Consider the following 27500-nt stretch of genomic DNA (forward strand, 5'->3'; position numbering starts at 1 on the left):
AAGAAAGAAGGAAGGAAAGAAAAGAGGGAGAGAAGGAGGAAGGAAGGGAAGGAAAGAAGAACGGAAGAAAAACGGAAGAAAAGAAAGGAAGGAAAGAAGAAAAGAAGGAAGGAAGGGAGGAAGGAAGGAAGGAAGAAAACACGGAAAGGGAGTAAGAAAACACTATTAAAAATGAAATAAAAGAGGAAGTGAAGGGGAAGGAAGGAGAGGGAAGGTGGCTTCATGGCTGAGAGAGAGAGAGAGAGAGAGAGAGAGAGAGAGAGAGAGAGAGAGAGAGAGAGAGAGAGAGAGAGAGAGAGAGAGAGAGAGAGAGAGAGAGAGAGAGAGAGAGATGGGAGGGGAAAAGAAATATGGGATTAAAGGGAAAAAGAGAAGAAGACGAGGAGGAAGACAAGGAAGAGAAGAGGAGGAGGAGGAGGAGGAGGAGGAGGAGGAATGTAAGGAATGACAGTGAGGAGTAACTAGTGTAGTCTCTCTCTCTCTCTCTCTCTCTCTCTCTCTCTCTCTCTCTCTCTCTCTCTCTCTCTCTCTCTCTCTCTCTCTCTCTCTCTCTAAGAAATGCAATAAAGAATGGAAAGGAAAAACAAAATACGAAAAGAGAAGCAGGAAAAGAATGAATGAAAAGAGAAAAATAAGATACGAAGGATGGAAACAAAGATGGAAAGAAAACGAAGGAAACAAAGAAACAAAGAAAGAAGGAAAGAAAGAAAGAAGGAAGAAACGAAAGAAAGAGAGAAAGAAAGAAGGAAAGAAAGAAAGAAAGAAAGAAGTGAAGAATATTAGTGAAAATACTGAAAGCAATTTCTGGTGCGGAAATTTAACGAGAGAGAGAGAGAGAGAGAGAGAGAGAGAGAGAGAGAGAGAGAGAGAGAGAGAGAGAGAGAGAGAGAGAGAGAGAGAGTCTACGATGGTCCAGTAGTTTTATATGATCGATTTCATCATACCGCGTCCAACTGCAGAGAGAGAGAGAGAGAGAGAGAGAGAGAGAGAGAGAGAGAGAGAGAGAGAGAGAGAGAGAGAGATATGGAGGGAGGGAGAGCAGAACGTGACCTTGGGATGTTTACCTTCTGACAGCGCTCTCTCTCTCTCTCTCTCTCTCTCTCTCTCTCTCTCTCTCTCTCTCTCTCTCTCTCTCTCTCTCTCTCTCTCTCTCTCTCTCTCTCTCTCTCTCTCTCTCTCTCTCTCTTCAACGACTATAATCTTTTTCTCTTTTCCCATTCATACTCCCCTCAAAGAGAGAGAGAGAGAGAGAGAGAGAGAGAGAGAGAGAGAGAGAGAGAGAGAGAGAGAGAGAGAGAGAGAGAGAGAGAGAGAGAGAGAGAGAGAGAGAGAGAGAGAGAGAGAGAGAGAGAGAGAGAGAGAGAGAGAGAGAGAGAGAGAGAGAGAGAGAGGCCCTATCAATAACCGTACATCTTCTCCAATTAGCCATTTTTCCTCCTTAAAATAATTCTTCTCTTCTCCTCCATCCACTCCTTTCTCCTCCTCCTCCTCCTCTTCTCTCTCCTTTCTTGGTTATTCCTTTGACATATATTTCTATTCTTGGTCTTCTCTTTTATCACTATTATTATTATTATTATTATTATTATTATTATTATTATTGTTATTATTATTATTATTATTATTATTATTATTATTATTATTATTATTATTATACGTGATTGATAGAGAGAGAGAGAGAGAGAGAGAGAGAGAGAGAGAGAGAGAGAGAGAGAGAGAGAGAGAGAGAGAGAGAGAAAGGCCACCGTCACAGGAGATAAAATTCCCCTCTTTACTAACCTGTCAGGACTTTTCCTCTCTCTTGTCCTCTTCTCTCCCTCCTCTTCCTCCTCTTCTTCCTCCTCCCATTCTTCCCTCCCTCCATCTCCTATTTGTCAAGTTCTTTATCATGGTCTCTCCTTCTCTCCTTCCTTACCTCCAAACAACACCTTTCCCCCCTCCCTTCCTCTCTTCCTTCCTTTCCTCCTCTCCTTCCTTACTTATAACCTTTCGACCTTCCGTCTCTTAACCATCCAGGTCCTTTCCTTGCCTTCATCTCTTCCTTCCCTTCATCCATCTCTTCCTGATTCTCTCCTTTCCTTGTCTACCTTTCCTTCTTTACTTCCTTCATTCCCTCCTTTACCGTAATGATACACTCTTTCATTCCTTCCCTGCTTTCCTTCTTTCCTTCATTTTTCTTTCCTTTACCCTAACGACATTTTCTTTCACCGCTTTCTTCATCGCCTCCTTTCTTTCTTCCCTCGTTCTTTACTTTAACGTCACACCCTTTCTTTCATCTCTTCTTTTTTTCCTTCTTTCCTTCATTTCTTCCTTCGTTCTTTAGCCAAATGAAACTTTCTCTCCTTCCTTTCCTTCTTTACATTATTTTTATCACTTCCTTGCTCTACTGATACTCTTTCCCTTATCTTTTCCTCCTTTTTCTTCTTTCCTTCCTTTGCCATATGACACACACCTTTCTCCACTTCTCCCTCCTCATCCTTACCTTTTCTTGGGCGTCTCTGGGGAGGCTTCCTTGCTCCTCCTGCTGCCTGAGTGACGCCTGAAGGTGGATGCCATGGTGTCCTGTAGAATATTTCGTTCCAGATTGGCTATATTTTGCTCCACATTTAAGAGCATCTGTTTGTCGTCCTCTATTCCCGCGTCCACATCATCTCCGTAACCCTCCCAGAACCCTCCACCTCCTACTTCGACTGATCCTCCTCTTCCTCCACCTCCTTCAGCTTCCTCGGGGTCCTCTCTCCCGGCATTGAAGCTCCGGGCCCTGCTCCGCCGCCTGCCTCCCCCTGCGCTGCCCGGAGGAGGTATGTAGCGAGCCTCGAAGGAGATGAGAGTCTGTGGGGCAGAGAGGGGGTGTTAGCTTAGCTCGTGCTGATGTGAGGCTCATCCTGCCTACCTGGACCTACCTGCCTACTGACTCTCTCTCTCTCTCTCTCTCTCTCTCTCTCTCTCTCTCTCTCTCTCTCTCTCTCTCTCTCTCTCTCTCTCTCTCTCAAGCACCTGGTGAGTATGTGTCCCTAAGGCTTTCAATGACCGCTGGTGTGTTCCTCTGTTGCCACCACCACCAGTACTACTATTACTGTTGCTGCTGCTGCTGCTGCTGCTACTACTACAACAACAACTACCATTATTACTGCTGCTACTACTACTACTACTACTACTACTACTACTACTACTACTACTACTACTACTACTACTACTACCACTACTACTACTACTACTGCTACTGATGCTACTGCTTCTACTACTACTACACTATGACAAATAATAATAATGATAATAATAACAATAATAATAATGATAATGATAATAACGATAATAACAATAATAATAATAATAATAATAATAATAATAATAATAATAATAATAATAATAATAATCCTACCCGTACTTCTCCTCCTCCTCCTCCTCCTCCTCCTACTACTACAACTACTACTACTACTACTGTCGAGCTGTTACGAACGCCTCTCGATTTATTACTTTTCCGTGTCGCTGTACAGAGCTGGGAGACTCAGAAGGTAAAGTTGGACACCAAAGAGTGCCCCCCTGTACACGTGGTGGTGGTGGCGCGATGGGAACACTGCCCTCTATCACCAACCTTTAGAACTAATTTGACGTGCACTGCCCTCTAGTGGAGACTTTCTGAAGTGAACGCTCCACTCTACCGGCAGGCTTTCTAACTAGAGTGTGAGTGATCTACAAAGGGAATGCACCGCAACATGGTGGTCATATGGCGCCGCTACAAAATGTTAAAAGCAACCAAAAATCGTGGAAGAGTAAAGCAATAGTAACAGTAACAACAAAATGGTGGTTGAGTACAATAATCCATCTATATACCAGGCCGGCAGTCCCACACGGGGTGGCCCAGACAACCACCACACTCACACACACACATCATCACTCACACTCTTATCTCCGTCGGGACCACTCAACTACACTCCAGGAACTTGCATACAACCACAGCAAGGCCCAACACCACACACTGGTTTACCCCCGTCCATTCATAATGACTGTCTCTTACCCCGCACCTTCTCAATCCTCGGAAAATAATAAGATTAAAAGGGAAGACATAGAAGGAAGTTGGATAAAAACTCTATATTGAGGGAGTGTTCTGCCATCTAGCGGCGGACTCCTTAGTGAAGTGTTAGGAACTCATTTTGTGGCCGAGTATTACAAGTGTTCCTCCACCACGTCACTGCGACATGGTCTGGTCTGGCGACACTACACGCAGTATTACACTCCAACACGTCTGTTCCGCTTGCTTTGCAGTCTGACGTGTGACTGTTATGATATTCATGGTGTCGTGGAGGGGAGCCATCACCAGCACACCTCTCCATTAGGCTGTCACCGTGACGGACTGCCCGAGGAACTCCACCACAACACCAGGTGGAGGGAGGGAACGTTCCCAGAAGGAAGTACGGATATTACTGACACCTGTCACCGCCATCTGACGGGGAGATATTACACTGAAGATAGACGTTAATGTCATCGCTTTATTTCCCTTCTGTCACAATTCCTCGTGTGAATATTGCAAGAGCATCTTTTATTTATGCTAATCCATATTAATACTATCAAAAGCCCACTTAAATCTCATTAAAATATCGCAAAAAGGACACAAAAATAAGATTACGAATGAATGGAATTGACTTAGCAGGAGCGTGGTAAGTGTAGACACAGGATAACCTCAAGAGACGGCTGGGTAAGTTTAAGGATGATCACTTTCACTAATGTGGCTTCCCATCACTTGCTGCCTTCGTGATGTACTGAGGGTGAGTATGACGAGTGGTAATGGCTAGTGCTCAGAACCCGCCTTGTGTACGTCAATTAGTCTTTTGCAGTCTCTTTATCCTGTGTTCCAGCTCCACTTCCACTAGTCTGCCTTTCCATCACTTACTGCCTTCGTGATGCACTGCGGTGATCATGACAAGTGCTAACTGTAAACTACTCAGCAGCTGCCTTGTGATGATCAACTGGCCTTTTGCATGCTTGCTTTCTTACGTTCACTTCACCTTTACCTTTACAAGTCTGTCTCTCCATTACGTGCTGCCTTCGTAATGCATTGTGGGTGATCATGACAAACTGTAATGGTAAGTGCTCAGAACTCGCCTTGTCTGGATCACCTGTAGTCTCCTTAATTTACTTTCTCATGTTCCACCTCTATCGTCACTACAGTCTGTCTTCCCATTACCTGCTGCCTTCGTGATGTATTGAGGGTGATCATGACAGTAAGCCTTGAGTGGTCAGGAGCTGCCTTATGTACATCAAATGGTCTCTTGCAGTCTCATTATGTTATGTTCCCATGTTCTACCTCCACTTTCACTACAGTCTCTCTCCATTACCGGCCGCCTTAATGATGTACTGGCCTCCTGCAGCCTCTATCATTTTCATAAGAACATTGTTTCTCACTAGTGTTTTCCATCAGGCTCTGTCCTCTGCCTCCTCTCCACTCAATCCTCTCTCTCAAATCATCTCATACGCAGCCCCTCCATCTTTTTTAGTCTGCCTCGTCTTCTTCCACTCACTTCCATATCTACCACTGTTGGAAGTGGATGGAAGAAGAAGACAAGGCAGGCCAAAGAAGAGAGGTACTGCCCTTATGCAATCACCTTATTTTCTATGTTCTTATGTTCACCTCCACCTTCACTAGTTTATCTTTCAATCACCTTCCGCCTTCGTGATGTGCCGGCGCTGACTGGGGCTTGAAGGCTTTGAGCTAACGATGAATAATTGGCGAGCATTACTGAAGCAGCGAGTGTGAAGCGAATGAGGTCACCTGAAGCCGGCAACACCCACGCCAGGCGAAGGTTTCCAAGAAGTACTCATGTTGACACCACTCCTTCACTCCGCCTTACGTACAGTTAAAGTTAATGAAAGCTACGTACCTCTTGGAAACCCGCGTAAGAAAGCTACGTACCTCTTGGAAACCCGCGTAAGAAAGCTACGTACCTCTTGGAAACCCGCGTACGAGAGAGAGAGAGAGAGAGAGAGAGAGAGAGAGAGAGAGAGAGAGAGAGAGAGAGAGAGAGAGAAGAGAGAGTAGAGATCAGGAATTTCACACGCTGACATCAACACCTTTGTAACATTTCAACACCTTAATATTATATGGTATTACTAACACACACACACACACACACACACACACACACACACACACACACTATCACCACTACCACCACCACCACCACAACACCATCATCAACACCACTACCACCATCACCAACACAACGCCACCACCACCACCACCACCAGCTACCTGCACATCACCACCACAACACCAGACCACCACTAGACCGGTACTGACACAAAAAGATAAAAGAAAGTGAGAGTGAGTGAGAGAGTGATGGGAAATACACACCAGGTGGATGTAGATCTCTCTCTCTCTCTCTCTCTCTCTCTCTCTCTCTCTCTCTCTCTCTCTCTCTCTCTCTCTCTCCCTTTCTCTCTCTCTCTCTCTCTCTCTCTCTCTCTCTCTCTCTCTCTCTCTCTCTCTCTCTCTCTCTCTCTCTCTCTGATAACTCTATTTTCAACACCCTTGCACCTCCCCTTATCTTTAATCCTTTCATTCAACATACACTCTATCTCTCTCTCTCTCTCTCTCTCTCTCTCTCTCTCTCTCTCTCTCTCTCTCTCTCTCTCTCTCTCTCTCTCTCTCTCTCTCTCTCTCTCTATTAGTGTGTCGGTGTATATTTTTTATTTCGATGTCAGAACTGAGATTAACAACATCCGGAGAGAGAGAGAGAGAGAGAGAGAGAGAGAGAGAGAGAGAGAGAGAGAGAGAGAGAGAGAGAGAGAGAGAGAGAGAGAGTCCCTTACTCCCTATCTCTATTTCAACCGTCACTTTAGTTTTACATTTACATAATTTTTAAATCAACTCTGAAAGGGAACTACAAATTAACTGTCGCTTGGGATCTCTCTCTCTCTCTCTCTCTCTCTCTCTCTCTCTCTCTCTCTCTCTCTCTCTCTCTCTCTCTCTCTCTCTCTCTCTCTCTCTCTCAATATATATATAAGAAAGTAAGAGACGCAACAGGTTTCTCTCTCTCTCTCTCTCTCTCTCTCTCTCTCTCTCTCTCTCTCTCTCTCTCTCTCTCTCTCTCTCTCTCTCTCTCTCTCTCTCTCTCTCTCTCTCTCTCTCTCTGTGTGTGTGTGTGTGTGTGTGTGTGTGTGTGTGTGTGAGACAAAAAAAACGTTCCAGTGATGCGTGAAAACGTTTCTGTGGCGTTATTTTGTTTACACTGGTGACGTCACGACGAAGGTGCGCTGTAAAACTAAATAATAAATGAAGTTCCCTATTGATCTGAGAGAGAGAGAGAGAGAGAGAGAGAGAGAGAGAGAGAGAGAGAGAGAGAGAGAGAGAGAGAGAGAGAGAGAGAGAGAGAGAGAGAGAAATATAAAACAAATAGACTAAGCAATTTAGTGTTACAACATCCAATACGACCAAGAAAAACAAATACATTCACTACACACACACACACACACACACACACACACACACACACACTCCCCTCCTCCCCTCACGCCTTCCTGTGCTACAGAAGAATAACGAGGAATAACAAACATCAGTAGGTCTACCCTGCTGTATTGCCACACTCGGCACTAATAGATGAGACAACACAGCGCCATTGAGTGGTCCTCCCCAGCTCAGTTTATCATATTATTGAAGAGAAGTACATATAATTTAAGTGCAAGAAACAGTGAAGGGAGGGTGGAGGATACAAAGGCAATAACAGGAAGTAAGAAGAAGGAAGAAGTGGCCAGGCGGACCGGCTACCTATTTCGTTTTTCTCGCCTTTAGTAACCAAACCTAAGCTAAATTATTGCAATTCAACTTAACTTGCTTTCTAACCTATGTAAGTCCATCTACCTATCCTGCCCTTAACTTTCCTATTAAGTCTGTACCCATCCTAACCTAACGTACCATAGCTTTATGTAATCTAACTTAATCTAATCTAAAGCGACCTAACCTAACCTACCCAAACATAATCTCATCTGCTCATCTTTCCTTACCTAATTACGCTGTACCTAACCTAAGCTAACGTAACCTAAGATAACCTAACCTAATCAAACCTAATGTAACCTTGCCTAACCTAAAGTAGCCTGACATAATTTCATTTAAACTAACCTAACGTGAGGTAACCTAATCTAATGCTTCCTAACAGCTTAGCGTAACCTATACATTCCTTATCTTTCCTAATTAAGCTATATCCATCTTAACCTAACCTAACCTAACCTAACCTAACGTGAGCTAACCTAATCTAATGTTTCCTAACAGCTTAGCATAACCTATACATTCCTTATCTTTCCTAATTAAGCTATACCCATCTTAACCTTGCATAACTTAACCTAACCTAACCTAACTTAACCTAACCTAACCTAACCTTACATAACTTAATCTAATCTAGTCTAACCTAACCTAACATTGTCTAACACAATCCCACCTATCTATCTTTTATCTCAATGAGTTGTACCTAACATAGCCAAAGCTAACCTAACGTAACCAAGTCTAATTTAATCTAACCTAATCCTAACAACCTATCTTGACTTAACCTAATTTAATCTTATCTAACATAGCCTGACCTTATTTAGCGTACCCTAACCTCTCCTAACCTTTCTTAATCAACGCCGTACCTAACCTAACCTAACAAAACTGAACATCCCAACTTAACCTAATTTAATCTAACGTAACCTAACCTAATTTAATTTAATTTAATGTCATTTAACCCAACCTAACATAACCCGGCCACACCTAACCACACCTAACCCAACCCTCTTCTAATCATAATGCATTTTAGTGTCATCTAACCAAACCTAACCTGACCTAACCTTACCTAACCTAACCTAACCTAACCTAACTTAACGTAACCTAATGTCATATAACCCAATTTAATTGTTTGGAGGAGGCAGTAGACACCTGCCGAAACGATAATTACTCCCAGTGAGGTCTAAAGCACTGTTCAGGGGGTGCTGTGAACTTATCATTAAACCCAGCTGTGACCTCACTGAACGTTTCCCTTTGTGTCTCCCAACACAAGGGGGTAGTCACAGCCTGCCCTCTAAAGACAACTCTCTTCCTCCACACAAAACTACAAGCACCTAATAACACACACACCCTTCACTCCAAAAAAATTTTAAAATCATGGCGACTCCTACACCAGCCTCGGAGTCCCCATCTGGGGAGGGGGACCATAAATGTCCCCAGGTCGGACTGCCTTTCCGTCGACGACCCTAAGTGTCTTGACACCCCCTCAACTTTTTCTTCATTAACTTCTGCAACATTCGCGGTCTAAGATCTAATTTTCAATCTGTAGAACACCACCTCTCCTCTTCTAAACCTCATCTTCTTTTCCTCACTGAAACTCAGGTGTCTGAGGCAACTGACAGTAGCCCCTTTTCTGTTCCCTCCTACTTTCTCTATCCTCATTTTCGATCCAAAGCTGGATGCTGCGTTTATGTGCGCAATGACTTAACCTGCTCTCGTGCCCACGCTCTTGAATCTTCCGAGTTTTCCACCATCTGGCTACGACTACAGAGTCATTCTCATACTAAATTTATCTGTGCTGTATACCTCTCTCCTAACTCCTCTGACTATAAGAAATTCTTTGACTACTTAACTTCCAAAGTGGAGCACATTCTGACCCTCTTCCCTTTTGCAGAGATCTCCATTCTTGGAGACTTCAATGTTCACCACCAGCTTTGGCTTTCCTCTCCCTTCACTGACCATCCTGGTGAACTAGCCTACAACTTTGCTATCCTCCATGACCTAGAGCAATTGGTGCAACACCCTACTCGTATTCCTGACCGTCTTGGAGATACGCCCAACATTCTTGACCTTTTCCTGACCTCTAATCCTTCTGCTTATGCTGTCACCCTTTCTTCTCCGTTGGGCTCCTCCGATCACAATCTCATATCTTTATCTTGTCCTATCACTCCAATCCCTCCTCAGGATCCCCCTAAGCGAAGGTGCCTCTGGCGTTTTGCCTCTGCTAGTTGGGGGGACCTGAGGCGGTATTTTGCTGATTTTCCTTGGAATGACTACTGCTTCCGTGTCAGAGACCCGTCTTTGTGTGCTGAGCGCATAACAGAGGTGATAGTGTCTGGCATGGAGGCGTACATTCCTCACTCTTTTTCTCGTCCTAAACCTTCTAAACCTTGGTTTAACACAGCTTGTTCTCGTGCTATACATGATAGAGAGGTGGCCCACAAAAGGTACTTAAGCCTTCCTTCACCAGAATCTCATGCACTTTATATTTCTGCCCGGAACCATGCCAGGTCTGTTCTCCAACTAGCCAAAAACTCCTTCATTAACAGAAAATGTCAAAACCTTTCAAAATCTAACTCCCCTCGTGATTTCTGGCATCTAGCCAAAAATATCTCCAATAACTTTGCTTCTTCTTCTTTCCCTCCTCTACTTCAACCAGATGGCACCACTGCTATCACATCTATTTCTAAAGCTGAACTCTTTGCTCAAACCTTTGCTAAAAACTCTACCTTGGACGATTCTGGGCTTGTTTCTCCCTCTCCTCCACCCTCTGACTACTTCATGCCTCGTATTAAAATTCTTCGTAATGATGTTTTCCATGCCCTCGCTGGCCTAAACCCTCAGAAGGCTTATGGACCTGATGGGGTCCCTCCTATTGTTCTCCGAAACTGTGCCTCCGTGCTTGCACCTTGCCTAGTCAAACTCTTTCAGCTCTGTCTGTCAACATCTACCTTTCCTTCTTGCTGGAAGTTTGCCTACATTCAACCTGTTCCTAAAAAGGGTGACCGCTCTAATCCCTCAAACTACCGTCCTATTGCTTTAATCTCCTGCTTATCTAAAGTTTTTGAATCTATCCTCAACAGGAAGATTCTTAAACATCTATCACTTCACAACCTTCTATCTGATCGCCAGTATGGGTTCCGTCAAGGCCGCTCTACTGGTGATCTTCTGGCTTTCCTTACTGAGTCTTGGTCATCCTCTTTTAGAGACTTTGGTGAAACTTTTGCTGTTGCCTTGGACATATCAAAAGCCTTGATAGAGTCTGGCACAAAGCTTTGATTTCCAAACTACCCTCCTACGGTTTCTATCCTTCTCTCTGTAACTTCATTTCAAGTTTCCTTTCTGACCGCTCTATTGCTGCTGTGGTAGACGGTCACTGTTCTTCTCCTAAATCTATTAACAGTGGTGTTCCTCAGGGTTCTGTCCTGTCACCCACTCTCTTCTTATTATTCATTAATGATCTTCTAAACCAAACTTCTTGTCCTATCCACTCCTATGCTGATGATACCACCCTGCACTTTTCCACGTCTTTTCATAGACGTCCAACCCTTCAGGAGGTAAACATATCACGCAGGGAAGCCACAGAACGCCTGACTTCTGATCTTTCTAAAATTTCTGATTGGGGCAGAGCAAACTTGGTATTGTTCAATGCCTCAAAACTCAATTCCTCCATCTATCAACTCGACACAATCTTCCAGACAACTATCCCCTCTTCTTCAATGACACTCAACTATCCCCCTCTTCTACACTGAACATCCTCGGTCTGTCCTTTACTTATAATCTGAACTGGAAGCTTCACATCTCATCTCTAGCTAAAACAGCTTCTATGAAGTTAGGTGTTCTGAGACGTCTCCGCCAGTTTTTCTCACCCCCCCAGCTGCTAACTCTGTACAAGGGCCTTATCCGTCCATGTATGGAGTATGCTTCACATGTCTGGGGGGGTTCCACTCATACTGCTGTTCTAGACAGGGTGGAATCAAAAGCTTTTCGTCTCATCAACTCCTCTCCTCTAACTGACTGTCTTCAGCCTCTCTCACCGCCGCAATGTTGCATCTCTAGCTGTCTTCTACCGCTATTTTCATGCTAACTGCTCTTCTGATCTTGCTAACTGCATGCCTCCCCTCCTTCCGCGGCCTCGCTGCACAAGACTTTCTTCTTTCTCTCACTCCTATTCTGTCCACCTCTCTAACGCAAGAGTTAACCAGTATTCTCAATCATTCATCCCTTTCTCTGGTAAACTCTGGAACTCCTTGCCTGCTTCTGTATTTCCACCTTCCTATGACTTGAATTCCTTCAAGAGGGAGGTTTCAAGACACTTATCCACCAATTTTTGACCACTGCTTTGACCCTTTTAGGGACTGGCATTTCAGTGGGCATTTTTTTTATTAGATTTTTGTTGCCCTTGGCCAGTATCCTTCCTACATAAAAAAAAAAAAAAAAAAAAGAAAATTAAACATGACCCAGCCACACCAAGGCAAACACGAGCCAACCCTCCCTAATTATAATGAGGCGTTCTCTCACCTGCACGAGCTTATTGTTGGCATCCGTCATGTGATCCGTGATGGCCAGCGCGCCCTCCCCCACCAGCCTCTGCAGCACCAGGGCGTAGCTGGCCACCACCTTGTTGCTGAAGTACTTGCTCACTACCTGCAGCTGCACCTGGACCTCCTCCCCGGGCTCCACGCAGCTGCCCACGGGCCACACCAGCACCTGCGGGCCACAGGGCGTCAGTGTGTGTGGGTGCTGGGAAGAATGTGGTGTGTGGGTGTATGGAGGGGGAGGGGAGGGTACAGGGTAGCGGGTGGGGGTCGAGGGGGTTGAGGAGAGAGAGAGAGAGAGAGAGAGAGAGAGAGAGAGAGAGAGAGAGAGAGAGAGAGAGAGAGAGAGAGAGAGAGAGAGAGAGAGAGAGAGAGAGAGAGAGAGAGAGAGAGAGAGAAGGAAGGAAACACAGACACAGTGATAAATAGATGGACGCACACATAAATGAACACATACATACATACATAGACAAAAAGACAGACAGACAGACAGACAGACAGACAGACAGACAGAAGAAAAGAGACAAAGACAGACATACCAAAAAAAAGAGACAACAAGAACAGAAATACAAACAGACAGACATACGAACTAACACATAAAAAGAGACATAGATACAGACAGACGAAAAAGACGAAAATAAATAAATAAATAAATAAACGGACAAAAAGACAGAGAAAAAGAGAGAAAAAGACAGAAACAGATTAAAAAGACAAAAGACTAACTAAAAAAACGTGACAGAAACAAGAGAAAGAGAGACAAAGAGTTAGATAACGCAGTACACGCGAGGCAAAGTGAGGGGGAGAGAATGCGGCGCAGAAATAGAGGCAGGATGAACACGAAAAGTTGTAATAAGCTGTAGCAAAGTTGGAGAAAACCTAACAACAGATTATAACTTCCGGCTTAGACAACAGTGTGTGGCAAAAAAAAAAGGCGTTACGTAATAGCAGTAGTAGTAGCAGAAGCAGTTATAGTAGTAGCAGTAGTAGTATCATACATGGGACATCCTCTACACCAGCAACACAAAACTGAATAAAATGCTCGAGTGAAAAACGTGAATGGAAAGAAAGGTTCATTAATTCACAAAGCAACAACTCGCTGGTAACAAAACAGGCGGCTGGCTAACCCTAAAGGCACAACCCTCAGCCCTAATCCTCCATCACCAGCCTGGCCACCCTGATAATAAACAAGTGACAATCGCCCATAAACGTAAACAAACAAGATGGCTGCCGTGCTGAGCCCTCATCACCCTTGCTGATTTTTTTCCATCGATCATAACACACGAGAGAAAACTATTACGTTATTTGAATTGTGATAGGAAACTTACTGAATGATGCAAGTGTTGTTTAGAAGCAAGACATGACCGCTATACTAAAGGATGACGTGGATAAAAAGCGATAAAGATAAACAAGACGAAAGGCGAAAGCAGAAAAAAAATCAGAATTTCAAATCGACGATAACTTACAAACTCATAACATTCCTTTATCTAAACAGCGATAGAGAACCAGGGCAAGGCTGCAAATATGGAAGGAAGGCGTGAGCTATGAGCTACAGTAAAGGATGCAAGAGATTAAGAACGATAAAGCTAAGGATTGGAAAGGGGAGAGAGATAGACGATAGATAAATTCCACAGTATTTATGAGACAGTTTCCTCTCCCTTTAGACGCGTACCAGGAAAAAGTTATCCACAAAATTACGACGATGTGTTAAAATGGTTCTTTGTTCACCGCTGGAGGGGAGAGAGAGGGAGAGGGAGGGAGAGGGGGAGCGGGAAGGAGGGGAGGAAGCGGGGAATGAATGAGGTTAGGTTAGGGAGGAAGCAGGAGGGAGAGGAGAGTGAGGAGGGAGAGAAAGGGAGGGAGGGAGGGAGGTAAACTAGGTGAAGTATGGGGAGGAATGAGAGAGAGAGAGAGAGAGAGAGAGAGAGAGAGAGAGAGAGAGAGAGAGAGAGAGAGAGAGAGAGAGAGAGAGAGAGAGAGAGAGAGAGAGAGAGTTGTGGAGCCAGAAATGTATAGGGCAAACAGACACCAGAAGAGCTGATCTACAACAGGTATCTACACACCACTACTGACAAACAAGTAAAAAGACAAGACAGAACGGAACAAGGCTTCTCCCCACCAACCAGGAACCAGTTTAATTAAGAAAACATCAAACAAGAGCAATTTTAACACGAAATAAACAGCATAACTACTTAAAATAACAAGATAAAGAAAATAATGACAAAGGGAAAGATGACGAAAAGCAACGTTACGGAAAACTTGTGGTGAGGAATGCAAATGAGGGAAGACTCTGTGCAAGACTTCCATTAGTGTTGGTGATTCTCAGGAGGATCACGAGCAGGATCTGGAGGAGGAGGAGGAGGAGGAGGAAGAGGAGGAGGAAGAAAAGCAAAATCGACGAGAAAACCAAACTAAAAATAAAAAAAATTGAGGAAGAGGAAGAACAAGAACAAGAAACAAAACTAGAAAATCAACAACAACAACAACAACAACAACAAAGACACACTCACCTCATCAAACACGGCATCCTCCCCACAATCCTCAGCGACGCGTGTGAACTGCGACACACCTGAGGGAGAGAGAGAGAGGGACAAGGAGTTAAGCTGAGCCAGGTAAGTTATGCACCACCACCACCACCACCACCACCACCACCACCACCACCACTACCAACACCACCACAATAGAAGACAAGGAATATAAAGACAAGGGGTTCTTATCTCTCCTTCTCCTCCTCCTCCTCCTTGAGTATCTCCTGTTACGTAGAGGAAGACCGACGAAGTGACTCCCTTTCCCTCTCCCTTTGTCACTCACCACCACGTCAAGAAGGGAAAAAAAAACACTAAAAGTATCTTGAGAGGCCCAGGGAAGCGTGTGTAAGGAGGCAGGAAGGTCAGAGAGAGAGAGAGAGAGAGAGAGAGAGAGAGAGAGAGAGAGAGAGAGAGAGAGAGAGAGAGAGAGAGAGAGAGAGAGAGAGAGAGAGAGATGGCTGCCTTCAATTCATTACCTCCACTGTTTCAATATTGTCTGTAGAATTGAGGTTTGTGTGTTACCAGCTGCTTCCTCACTTACTCACTCACTCACTCAGTCTTCACACACTCACTCATTCACTTACGCACTCAATCACTCATTCACCAACTTAATCATTCATTCACTCACTCAACAAGTCAGCCCGTCAACCAAGCAGTCAGTAAGTTCGCTAGCCAGTCAATCAATCAGTCAGCAAATTAGTTAATCAGTCAACAACTCGACCACCTAGTCACTCACTCAGTCACTCAGTCACTCAGTCAAGGAGTCAGTCAAACAGTGAGTCAGTCAAATAGAAAAGCCAGTAAGTCAGTGAGCAAGTTATCAGTCCAGCAAACCACACAGTCAGTCAGCCAAACAGTCAGCCACTCAACCAGTAAACCAAACATGGAACCAGCCAGGCAGGTAACACTAACACACACACACACACACACACACACACACACACACACACATTTATATATACTCATTCATCGTGAATAACAAACTTAATTGAAGGAGAGAGACTGAAGCAAAGGAAGGGAGAGTGTAAGGAAGAAAGGGAGGGAGGGAGGGAGGGAGGGAGGGAGGGAGGGAGGCAGTATAGTATTGGATTCGATAAGCCCTCGTGTGGACCCAAATACCGGGCTTAAGCTTGCAATGTGTGTGTGTGTGTGTGTGTGTGTGTGTGTGTGTGTGTGTGTGTGTGTGAGAGAGAGAGAGAGAGAGAGAGAGAGAGAGAGAGAGAGAGAGAGAGAGAGAGAGAGAGAGAGAGAGAGAGAGAGAGAGAGAGAGACTACTACTACTACTACTAGCACTACTACTATTACTTCTACTAACACTACTACTACTATTACTACTACTACTACTACACCCATTACTATTACTATTAGTATTACTACAACCGCTACTAACACCATCACCACCACCACCACCACCACCACTCAAATAACAAAGGGTATTATCATGATATATACTAATTATCAATCACCACCACCATTACCACTATTATTACAGCACCAGCAGCAACAACAATAACAACAATAATTACTACTACTAGAACTACTACCACTACTACTACTACTACTACTACTACTACTACTACTACTACTACTACTACTACTACTACTACTACTACAGCGTTCTGTCACGACCAGATGCCTCCCATGATATTAGATTTCTTTGAAGGCGAACCTCCCATTCTCTCTCTCTCTCTCTCTCTCTCTCTCTCTCTCTCTCTCTCTCTCTCTCTCTCTCTCTCTCTCTCGAATCAGATCTCCATTATCCTATTTGTTTTGTTCTATTTTTCTTTCACGTAAATGGCTTTCTTCCGTCTCTCTCTCTCTCTCTCTCTCTCTCTCTCTCTCTCTCTCTCTCTCTCTCTCTCTCTCTCTCTCTCTCTCTACGCAGGTCATATTGAGGATGGAAAAATACAAGCGGTAAACAATATTATGAGAGAGAGAGAGAGAGAGAGAGAGAGAGAGAGAGAGAGAGAGAGAGAGAGAGAGAGAGAGAGAGTGTGTGTATACATCCCTAAAGCTATTATGTTTCGTCATGTACATGTACGAGTATAACACAAATGATTTTCACTTTAATTATGCAGAAAACTAAGTCAGGTACACCGTCTCTCTCTCTCTCTCTCTCTCTCTCTCTCTCTCTCTCTCTCTCTCTCTCTCTCTCTCTCTCTCTCTCTCTCTGGAAAATGGCATATAACCACGATTAGAGCAAATGTTTATGAGAGAGAGAGAGAGAGAGAGAGAGAGAGAGAGAGAGAGAGAGAGAGAGAGAGAGAGAGAGAGAGAGAGAGAGAGAGAGAGTTTGTGCGTGCGTCACTGAAACCCCAAAACAAACTAAAATCGAGAAAAAAAAAACTTCACCACAACAATTTTAGTCACCACGAGACCAAACCATTAATAACCAAAAAAATAAAAAAAAATTAAACCAAAATAACAAGACCCGCGGAAGAAGCCAAGAAACGAGAAAAAGGAAAGATTAAAAGGAAAAGTTGGCTTGCAGGAACGAAACCTTTAAGCAATGCGGGTTACAGGGTGCGGTGGTGAGAGGAGCAGCAGAGGCAGGGAGTGAAACGGAACAGGTGATGGGACTTAAAGATGCTTGTGTCATGGGGGGTTGAAGCTCATGTCCAGGGGGTTTAGTGGCTCCGGGAAGGTATTACGAGGCCCGGGTGTAGGATTAGATACAGTGAAAGGTGTTTGGGCGGCTTTGAAAGGAGTCTGTTTGCGTTTAGAAATTTGGTGGCTTCATTTATATTAGCAGAATTGAGGAAGGGATGATGGTGATGGTGATGGTGATGATGATGGTGGTGGTATTGGTTTAGAGTCTGCGTTGATGTGTAAGGCTACTGAGGATTTGAAAATTAGGTACACACACACACACACACACACACACACACACACACACACACACACACACACACACACACACACACACACACACACACCTTCAAAGAGGATATAAGAGGCAGCAAAGACGGTTTAGGAGCATTGCTAAGACAGGAAGGAGGGTCTAGATCACAAGGAAGGGATGTGGAGCGCTGTGAAGGCTGTGGTGCCGCGTAGGCTTATTTAAAACGCTTGAAAAGAACTATTTTTATTCGAAAGGTTCAGAAAAATTCACATGCAGCATAAAGGTTTTCGAAAGTTAAGTTGGTGATTGGTGTTGTAAGCGTGTTTGCAAAGTTTTGACAAGAGTGTATCCCCCTTTAATGGAGTCTAGCAACATTTAGTGAGGCAGGGAAGAGAGTTTAGGGCATAAAGAAGGAATAGAGAGGCTTGTATTTCTGTGGGAATGTTTCGAGCTATGAAAAAAAAAAAAAATCGTGTATCTTTCTCTAATAGGATCCAGACTATTTTTTAAAAGAAGGAAAGAGGATGTAGTCCCTTTCAAGTGTGATCAGAGGAAGGAAGTAGTCGTGTTGAGAGGCGGTTATGTAAAGATGTTCAAGAGGCTTTGGGAAGGACTAAATACCTTTCTGATGGGATTTGAAAGCCTTAAGAGACACGGAAAAGGGTTGCTGCGAAGGAGAGATGGGGTACAGGAAACATTGAGGACCTCAAGAAGAGATGAAAACGAATGCTGAGGGAAAGAATATTGAGGAGGGAATAGAAAGGTGAACAGGATAAGATGGCACAACGATAAAGAGTATTTAGGATAGGAGGAATGAATGAGGGGTGATTAGGACAAGAAGGAATGATAGAGTATTTTAGGAAAGGAAGGAATGATAAAGAGTGTTTAGGACAGGAAAAGGGAATGATAAAGAGTGTTTAGGACAAGAAGGAATGATACAGTGTTAAGGACAGGAAGAAGGAATGATATATCTGGAACAGAGAGGGGGGAATGATAAAGAATGCTGAAGAAAGGAAGAAGGAATGTGAAGGAAGAACGATAAAGAGTACCTAGGAAATAAAAGAATAAGAAAGACGTGAGCGTGTAAAGGAAAAGAGTGTTTAGGAAGTGATGAAAGAATGAGGAGGAGAAATAGATGAGTGGTTAAGATGTGAAGAAGGAATGAGAGTACAGGATAGGAAGAAGGAATGGAAGCTTAGGGTACTATGAAGGAACCATCAAGAGAGCGTTGGATATGGAGAAACAATGAGAGAGAAAGAAGAAATGACAGTGTTTAGAATGTGAAGGAGAATTTATGATGAAAGAGTGAGGAGTGAAGATGAATGTCTGGAGTGCAATAAATAAATGATAAATAGTGCGTGCGGTGAGAGGCAGTGCAAGTCTATTTGAGAGGGTCTGAAATGAATAAATCCTTCTCGAATGGAGTTTACGACCACAGGAAAGGTACAGCCAAGGCGCTTCGTGTTCCTGTCATCTATGTCATCTCAAAACATGCGTGAAAAGACTCAAAGGGATCCAACTCCATGAAAGAACATTCGCAAGGTACTTATTGAAGACTGAGATCACATGAAGGTATTCCAGGAGTATTCAGAGAAGCGCCTGCAGAGGGTTCAATGTTACGGGAAGGATCGAGAAAGGAGTTACAAAAGTTTGGAAAGGCTTAGGAAGGCTTGAAGGGAGACAAAAGGATCGGAAAGGGATTGCGTTAACTTAGGATGGTTTAAGGTATTCAAGAAGGAACGAAGAGGTTTCCAGTGAGTTCTGGAAGCCCCAATATGTGTCTGATCATGGAAAACCTATTGGAAGTGATTATAATGCTTTTTCTTAATTACCTAAAAAATACATAGAAACATTACGAAGGATTACAATTTATCTATAGTCATATAAAAGTATAGAAAAGCATTCAGGAAGACTTACAAAACATCCGCATGGGTTTTAAAATCCTAACTTTACAGAAAAAAAAAGTGAAATAATATTTTAAAATATATATGAGATCGGTTGACGGTATCTGTGTACAGGCCTGCAGGGAAACTAAATGTTATTATTTTGTGTTCTTCTGCCAGACTCCCTCTCACGTGAAGAAAATGTTTGTAGTGGTGCTAGTTACAGTAATAGTAGTAGTAGTAGTAGTAGTAGTGGTAGTAGTAGTAGTAGTAGTTGTTGTTGTTGTTGTTGTTGTTGTTGTTGTTGTTGTTGTTGTTGTTGTTGTTATGACGGTGGTAATAGTAGTAGTAGTAGTAGTAGTAGTAGGTGTTGTTGTTGTTGTTGTTGTTGTTGCTGTTGTTGTTGTTGTTGTTGTGACGGTGGTAATAGTAGTAGTAGTAGTAGTAGTAGTAGTAGTAGGTGTTGTTGTTGTTGTTGTTGTTGTTGTAGTAGTGACAGAAATGATAATAATAATGATAATAATAATAATAATAATAAGAAGAAGAGAAGAAGAAGAAGAAGAAGAAGAAGAAGAAGAAGAAAAAGAAATACAACAACAACAACAATAACAACAACAATCAACACACAGCCCTGCCTTCACCACCACCACCACCACCACTACAAGAACTCAACTAAACACCCACCCACCCAAAACATAAGCCTAGTACGTACTGGCCGCCCTTACACGCCAGCGGGAAAAAGCCTACATGATCCATAGGCCTAGGTCGTAAAGAAAATATAAAAACCTACGAAAAAAGTCGAACAAGAATTTTAAAGTATCCAGGAGTATATATAAAGGGCATCAAACATTCAGATGGCCGTAATTTTGATGGAAGGTGAGACTGTGAGTGTGTGAATAGTTGGGTGAAAGTTTTTGGCTGGCGATTTTCAAGTGTTTAGGAGGAGGTACTGGAAATGTGCAGCGAGACGTGTGCAGGTATAGCGAGACCCACGGCGCTCTGATGAGGATATGAGGCGATACGTGAACCAAATAGGGGGATTACACAAAAGAAGCACTAGTATATGTGCCGGGATCTTTTGAAGGCAGAGAGAGAGAGAGAGAGAGAGAGAAGAGAGAGAGAGTGAGAGAGAGAGAGAGAGAGAGAGAGAGAGAGAGAGAGAGAGAGAGAGAGGAGAGAGAGAGAGAGAGAGAGAGATGTAGATAGACAGACAGATGGATACACACACACACACACACACACACACACGCACACACACACACACACACACACACACACACACACACACACACACACACACACACACACACACATAAAGAGAGAGAGAAGTACATGAAGTTTATCTCCCCAAGATTATAAAAAAGTTGTAAAGTTTCAAATTATGGAACTCCCACATAAAGAATTTGAACGCCTGTGGAATTAGTACAGTATCAGTCAACGTCAGGAGTATCAGGCGGGCATCAGGGGACAAATGAGGAGTATCAGGAAGCATTAGTGTTGAGGAAGTGAATGATACTAGGAAGTCACAGTGAGCGGTATGAGATGCTGTTATGAGTCAAGTATGAGGGGCTCGTGTGGCAAAAATAGTAAAAGTATCAGGAGGTATAAGGAAGAGATCAGGGAGAAATTACAAGTTTTATGACTATCAGGGAGTCGTCAATAGGGTGTTAGAGTTAGTATATCAAGGGTACAAGTGAAAGTATCAGGGTGGTATCAGGTGTAGCGGAAGATGTTAGAGTATAAGAAGTATTAGTGAGCATGTTGTAATATCAGGAAGGGCATAACAAATACAAGAAGTCTCAGAAATGTATTAAAATGTATCAGAGACATCAAAAGTATAAGAAATAGTACCAGTAAGTATAAGGAAGGATATGATGGGGGTATTAGTAATATAAGTATAAGTGAGAGTACCAGGGAGTATCAGGAAGGAAATAAAGGAGCATTAGGGCACAGAGAGCATCAGACGGTATCAGGAAGCGAATGGGGAGATGTTAGGGGAGTTATAAGGCAAGGTATAAGAAGGTATGGGGTTAAAAAGTATAAGGGAACTCCAGGAGCGAATTTGGGATGTAAAAGTATAAGTGAAAGTATCAGGAAGTATGACGAGGGTATGAACGGTGATAAAAGTATAAATGAGAGTATCAGGAGCATCAGAAAGGGTATGAAGGGCGAGTAATAAGAGGTGCAAGTATAAGTTAGAGTGTCAGGGAGTGTCAAGGAGTGTCAGGGAGTGTCAGGAAGGACGTGAGGTGTTGGAGGTACAAGATGTAGGTAAGTAGGCAAGTAAATATTCACTACCGAATTAAGGGTAGCCAGCCAGGCGAAGACGGACCCCAAGGGGTTTTATCAGGTATAGATAGGACGAAGAACAGGGAAACAATATGTCCTTTAAAGGCAGCAGATGGGGAGGCTGGTTAGTTCTGGGGAGGAGATTAGTAAAATTTCGAATGAGTAATTTTAATTGTCTTCACCCCAGGAAAACATGCAGGAAATGCCGAGTAGTGAGCAGATGTTTAGAGCAGAAGAGAATGAGAAGCTGACAGATATTACCATATCTAAAGAGACAGTGGAAACAGGAGATAGATGGCCTGAAAATGTTCAAGACACCAAGACCAGATGAAATATATCCCAGAGTACTTAAGGAATGCACAGAGGTTATTAGTGAGCCGTTAGTTTCTGTCTTTAGGAAATCAGGTGAGGTACCGGTAATGTGGAGGCAGGCTAATGTAGTACCCATCTTTAAGAAAGGAGATAAAACTTTAGCGTCTAATTATAGACCTGTCAGCTTGACTTCTATTGTAGGTAAAATAATGGAGTCAGTAGTAGCGAAGATCATTAGGGAGCATTTAGATAAACATAACTTGGTAAATCAGTCACAGCATGGCTTCACGAAGGGGGGAAGTCTTGCCTGACGAACTTGTTAAGTTCTTACAGTAAAGTGTACGAGGCAGCAGATAATGGTGATAGTTATGACATCTTATATCTGGACTTTAGTAAAGCGTTTGACAAGGTACGCCATCAGAGGCTCCTGAGAAAGGTTAGGGTGCACGGGATGGATGGGAAGGTGTTAGTGTGGATAAGGTCATGGCTAAGCGACAGGTGACAGAGAGTTGTAATAAACGGCTCTAAATCCGAGTGGGGGTCATGTAATTAGTGGGGTGCCACAGGGATCGGTAATAAGGCTATTGTTGTTTTTAATATATATATATATATATATATATATATATATATATATATATATATATATATATATATATATATATATATATATATATATATATATATATATATATACTCGTATATATATATATATATCAATGACTTGGACAGTGGAATTAGTAGTGATGTTAGTAAATTTGCGGATGACACGAAGATAGGTAGATTAATTAGGTCAGAATCGGATGCCATCACCTTGCAGGCAGATTTAGATAGGATGAATGAATGGATAGACAGATGGCAAATGCTGTTTAATATCAACAAATGCAAAGTACTTAGCGCAGGTAGAAGAAACCCAACACAGTAGGTATACAATAAACAACCAAACTCTGGTAGATTCAGGGTACAAAAAAAGATTTAGGAGTTATAGTTATCTCTGAACTCTGTCTAAGAAAGCAATGCACGGAGGCCAGAAACAGGGCAAATAAAGTATTACTATTAATTTTTTTGAGTGTGAAAAGTAGAAGTCCGGAAGTAATATTAAAGTTATACTTGGCGCTGGTCAGACCTCATCTAGACTACGCGGTGCAGTTCTGATCCCCACATTACAGGAAGGATATAGGTCTATTAGAATCAGTATCAGTACAGAGGAGAATGACTAAAAGGATACAGGGGATGAGGAGTATTCCTTGCGAAGCGAGATTAAAGCTGTTAAATTTACATTCTTTAGAGAGACCGTAGGTTAAGAGGGCACCAGACAGAAGTCTTTAAGTGGTATAAGGGTTATAACAAGGGGGATGTAAGCAAAATTCTTAGGATCAGCAACCAGGATAGAACAAGAAATAACGGGTTCAAGCTTGAAAAATTTAGGTTTAAAAAGAGATAGGAAGGAATTGGTTCTCAAGTAGATTGGTAGATGAATGGAACGGACTCAGTAATCATATTGTTAGTGCTGAGTCATTAGGAAGCTTTAAGAGAAGATTAAACGCATTTATGGATGGAGATGATAGGTGGAAATAGGAAGGTATATTTCATACAGGGACTGTCACGTGTAGGCCTGATGGCTTCTTGCAGCTTTCCTTATTTCTTATGTTCTTATATTCTTATGTTCTTATGTTCTTATATTTTAATAACTAAATCTATATGAATATTAATTTTGGCAAAAGTTAACTAGTGTAATAACAAAACAATTCTGCAAAACAAACAGAATCAACATAACTAACATAAAATAGTGGAAAATAAATGAAAATGTGCATTAAAGAATCAAAGTCTCCAACTTTACAACAACTGACAAAACCTACAACCTGCAAGATGCGACACGGAAGTGAAAGAATTACTGGCCGGTGCTCTCTCTCCCTGGCAGCCAGAGAACCACAGACCGGCTACACAGCAGTGACGGTGCTGCTGCTGCTGCTGCTGCTGCTGCTGCCGATGATGATGATGATGGTGATGATGATGATGATAACAACAACAACACTACCACTTCACTACGCATCGCCTCACGCGGGGGCCAGGGGCTGGGAGGGGTCCGTCGTCTGCCTCACCTACCCGCCCTGCCAAACGTTGCTGTGGTTATTTACGCCTGTACGATGAACTTCTCCAGTGAATGTCATCTTGTGAAGACGTAGAGCAGTGCTGGCAGTAATGAGTCCAGCACGCCATCTCAGCCAGCCATCGATGCTTTTCAAGAAATCAACCAAAACCGTGAAAATCAGTCGATGAGCAAATAGACGGTGTCACAAGGTTTGGCCCCATACGGTGTTGTAGTGTTTGCGATTATATAAATAGATACAGAGAGAGAGAGAGAGAGAGAGAGAGAGAGAGAGAGAGAGAGAGAGAGAGAGAGAGAGAGAAAGAGAGACGTATTGTTACGTTACCATGCGGCTCCAGGCCCAGGGAGTGCCCGCCGCTCTCAAGTTCTCTGATCTCGCCTACTACTTGTTTGCACGCCATGACTGATACTCCCACAACAGTCCACAATTTGATCTAATTATCGCTGTGAGAATGAATGTTCACATTAGAATCAGCACCAGTAATTCCTAGTGAACATTTGGTGCGGCATGAACACAGGTAGGGAAATGATGCGTTCAAATACATCTTCTTTACCCTAGCATGACTTGGGGTCCCCATGGCCCAGTGGATAGAGTGACAGTCTCGGGAACCCAGGGTGTGGGACGCCAGCGTTCAAATCCCAAGCAGAATACAATTAATAAATGAAGTAGATAAATAATGTGAAAAAAAATTAATTCACATAATAATTCTTTAATATATACTGGTGTGAACATAAGATGTGGAAATAGACCAACTTTACAAAAAAAGAGATGGGTCCTCGTGGTCCAGTGGGTAGAGTGATGCCCTTTGAGTTTGGAGTGAGGGATGTGAGGGGCGCACAGGTTCGAACCCCCTCTCGGAACTTACAAAAAACTTCAAAGGGCATCCACTCCATCACCATGTGTGGTGGAGCTGCCCACGGGGAGGAGGGGAGGTGAGTGCGCAGCACCTCCCTACCCTCCCCAGGGGAGGAAGGCAGGTGAGTGCACAGCGCCTCCTTACTCCCCCGGGAGAGCAAGGGTGGTGAGTGCACAGCACCGCCCTTCTCTCCCCAACCTGACTGACCCTGGCAACGACCCTGGCGAGTATTGAGACCACCCACCACCACCTGACTGACCCTGGCAACGACCCTGGCGAGTATTAAGACCACCCACCACCTGACTGACTGACTGACCCTGGCAACGACCCTGGCGAGTATTGAGACCACCCACCACCCTGACTGACTGACCCTGGCAACGACCCTGGCGAGTATTAAGACCACCCACCACCTGACTGACTGACTGACTGACCCTGGCAACGACCCTGGCGAGTATTAAGACCACCCACCACCTGACTGACTGACTGACCCTGGCAACGACCCCTGGCGAGTATTGAGACCACCCACCACCTGACTGACTGACTGACCCTGGCAACGACCCTGGCGAGTATTAAGACCACCCACCACCTGACTGACTGACTGACCCTGGCAACGACCCTGGCGAGTATTGAGACCACCCACCACCTGACTGACTGACCCTGGCAACGACCCTGGCGAGTATTAAGACCACCCACCACCACCTGACTGACTGACTGACCCTGGCAACGACCCTGGCGAGTATTGAGACCACCCACCAACTGACTGACTGACTGACTGACCCTGGCAACGACCCTGGCGAGTATTGAGACCACCCACCACCACCTGACTGACTGACCCTGGCAACGACCCTGGCGAGTATTAAGACCACCCACCACCACCTGACTGACTGACTGACCCTGGCAACGACCCTGGCGAGTATTGAGACCACCCACCAACTGACTGACTGACTGACTGACCCTGGCAACGACCCTGGCGAGTATTGAGACCACCCACCAACTGACTGACTGACCCTGGCAACGACCCTGGCGAGTATTAAGACCACCCACCACCACCTGACTGACTGACTGATCCCTGGCAACGGACCCTGGCGAGTATTGAGGACCACCCACCAACTGACTGACTGACTGACTGACCCTGGCAACGACCCTGGCGAGTATTGAGACCACCCACCAACTGACTGACTGACTGACTGACCCTGGCAACGACCCTGGCGAGTATTAAGACCACCCACCACCACCTGACTGACTGACCCTGGCAACGACCCTGGCGAGTATTAAGACCACCCACCACCACCTGACTGACTGACCCTGGCAACGACCCTGGCGAGTATTAAGACCACCCACCACCACCTGACTGACTGACTGACCCTGGCAACGACCCTGGCGAGTATTGAGACCACCCACCACCACCTGACTGACTGACCCTGGCAACGACCCTGGCGAGTATTAAGACCCACCCACCACCACCTGACTGACTGACTGACCCTGGCAACGACCCTGGCGAGTATTAAGACCACCCACCACCTGACTGACTGACCCTGGCAACGACCCCTGGCGAGTATTAAGACCACCCACCACCACCTGACTGACTGACTGACCCTGGCAACGACCCTGGCGAGTATTAAGACCACCCACCACCCACCTGACTGACTGACTGACCCTGGCAACGACCCTGGCGAGTATTAAGACCACCCACCACCTGACTGACTGACTGACTGACTCTGGCAACGACCCTGGCGAGTATTAAGACCACTCCACCACCTGACTGACCCTGGCAAGTCTTCGGGCTACCAATCTGATTGATCCACCAACTCTGGGGAGCAGGGGAGGTGAGTGTGCAGCACCTCCCTACCATTCCCAGTCTGACTCTGACCACCAATCTGATTCATCCTGGCAACTTCAAAGACCACACAACTCTGGGGAGCAGGGGAGGTGAGTGTGCAGCACCTCCCTACCATTCCCAGTGACTCTGACCACCCTGGCGAGTCAGTCCCTGACTGACTGACCCTGGCAAGTCTTCGGGCTACCAACCTGACTGATCCACCAACTCTGGGGAGCAGGGGAGGTGAAGTTGCCAGGGTCAGTCAGGTGTGCAGCACCTCCCTACCATCAGACTGACCCTGACAACTTCAAGACCAGATCAGGGTCTTATCAGGTCAGGGTCTTGAAGTTTGTCAGGGTCAGACTGATTGGTGGTCAGGGTCAGACTGGGAATGGTAAGTAGGTGCTGCACACCTGGTGCTGACCCTGGCAACTTCAAGACCCTTGACCACCAATCTGACTGACCCTGGCAACTTCAACTTCTGGGGAGCAGGGGAGGTGAGTGTGCAGCAGCACCTCCCTACCATTCCCAGTCTGATTGACCATCAACCTGACTCTGATTCATCCTGGCAACTTCAA

General features: G+C 44.4%; 1 protein-coding gene and 2 long non-coding RNA genes across 3 annotated transcripts in view; 1 reads left to right on the forward strand and 2 right to left on the reverse strand.

Annotated features, from left to right (window-relative positions):
- The window catches only part of LOC135091639 (otoferlin-like), a 198620-nt gene that overhangs the window by 97492 nt on the left and 73628 nt on the right, over positions 1-27500 (reverse strand). The window contains 3 exon segments of the mRNA XM_063989424.1: positions 2480-2829; positions 12272-12460; positions 14796-14854. Of these exon segments, the coding sequence (XP_063845494.1) occupies positions 2480-2829; positions 12272-12460; positions 14796-14854 (598 nt within the window).
- LOC135091642 (uncharacterized) lies at positions 25279-27039 on the reverse strand. The gene is made up of 3 exons (XR_010262582.1): positions 26862-27039; positions 25514-25746; positions 25279-25402 (listed from the first exon to the last, which is right to left on the reverse strand). It is a non-coding gene; the product is annotated as an uncharacterized LOC135091642 (long non-coding RNA).
- LOC135091643 (uncharacterized) overlaps positions 26576-27500 on the forward strand; it is a 1240-nt gene continuing 315 nt past the window's right edge. Inside the window, exons 1-2 of the long non-coding RNA XR_010262583.1 lie at positions 26576-26929; positions 27033-27500. The exon at positions 27033-27500 is cut by the window's right edge and continues 315 nt beyond it. This is a non-coding gene — a long non-coding RNA (uncharacterized LOC135091643). The remainder of the gene's footprint in view (positions 26930-27032) is intronic.

This window comes from Scylla paramamosain, chromosome 38, assembly GCF_035594125.1.
Source record: "Scylla paramamosain isolate STU-SP2022 chromosome 38, ASM3559412v1, whole genome shotgun sequence".
NCBI lineage: Eukaryota > Metazoa > Arthropoda > Malacostraca > Decapoda > Portunidae > Scylla > Scylla paramamosain.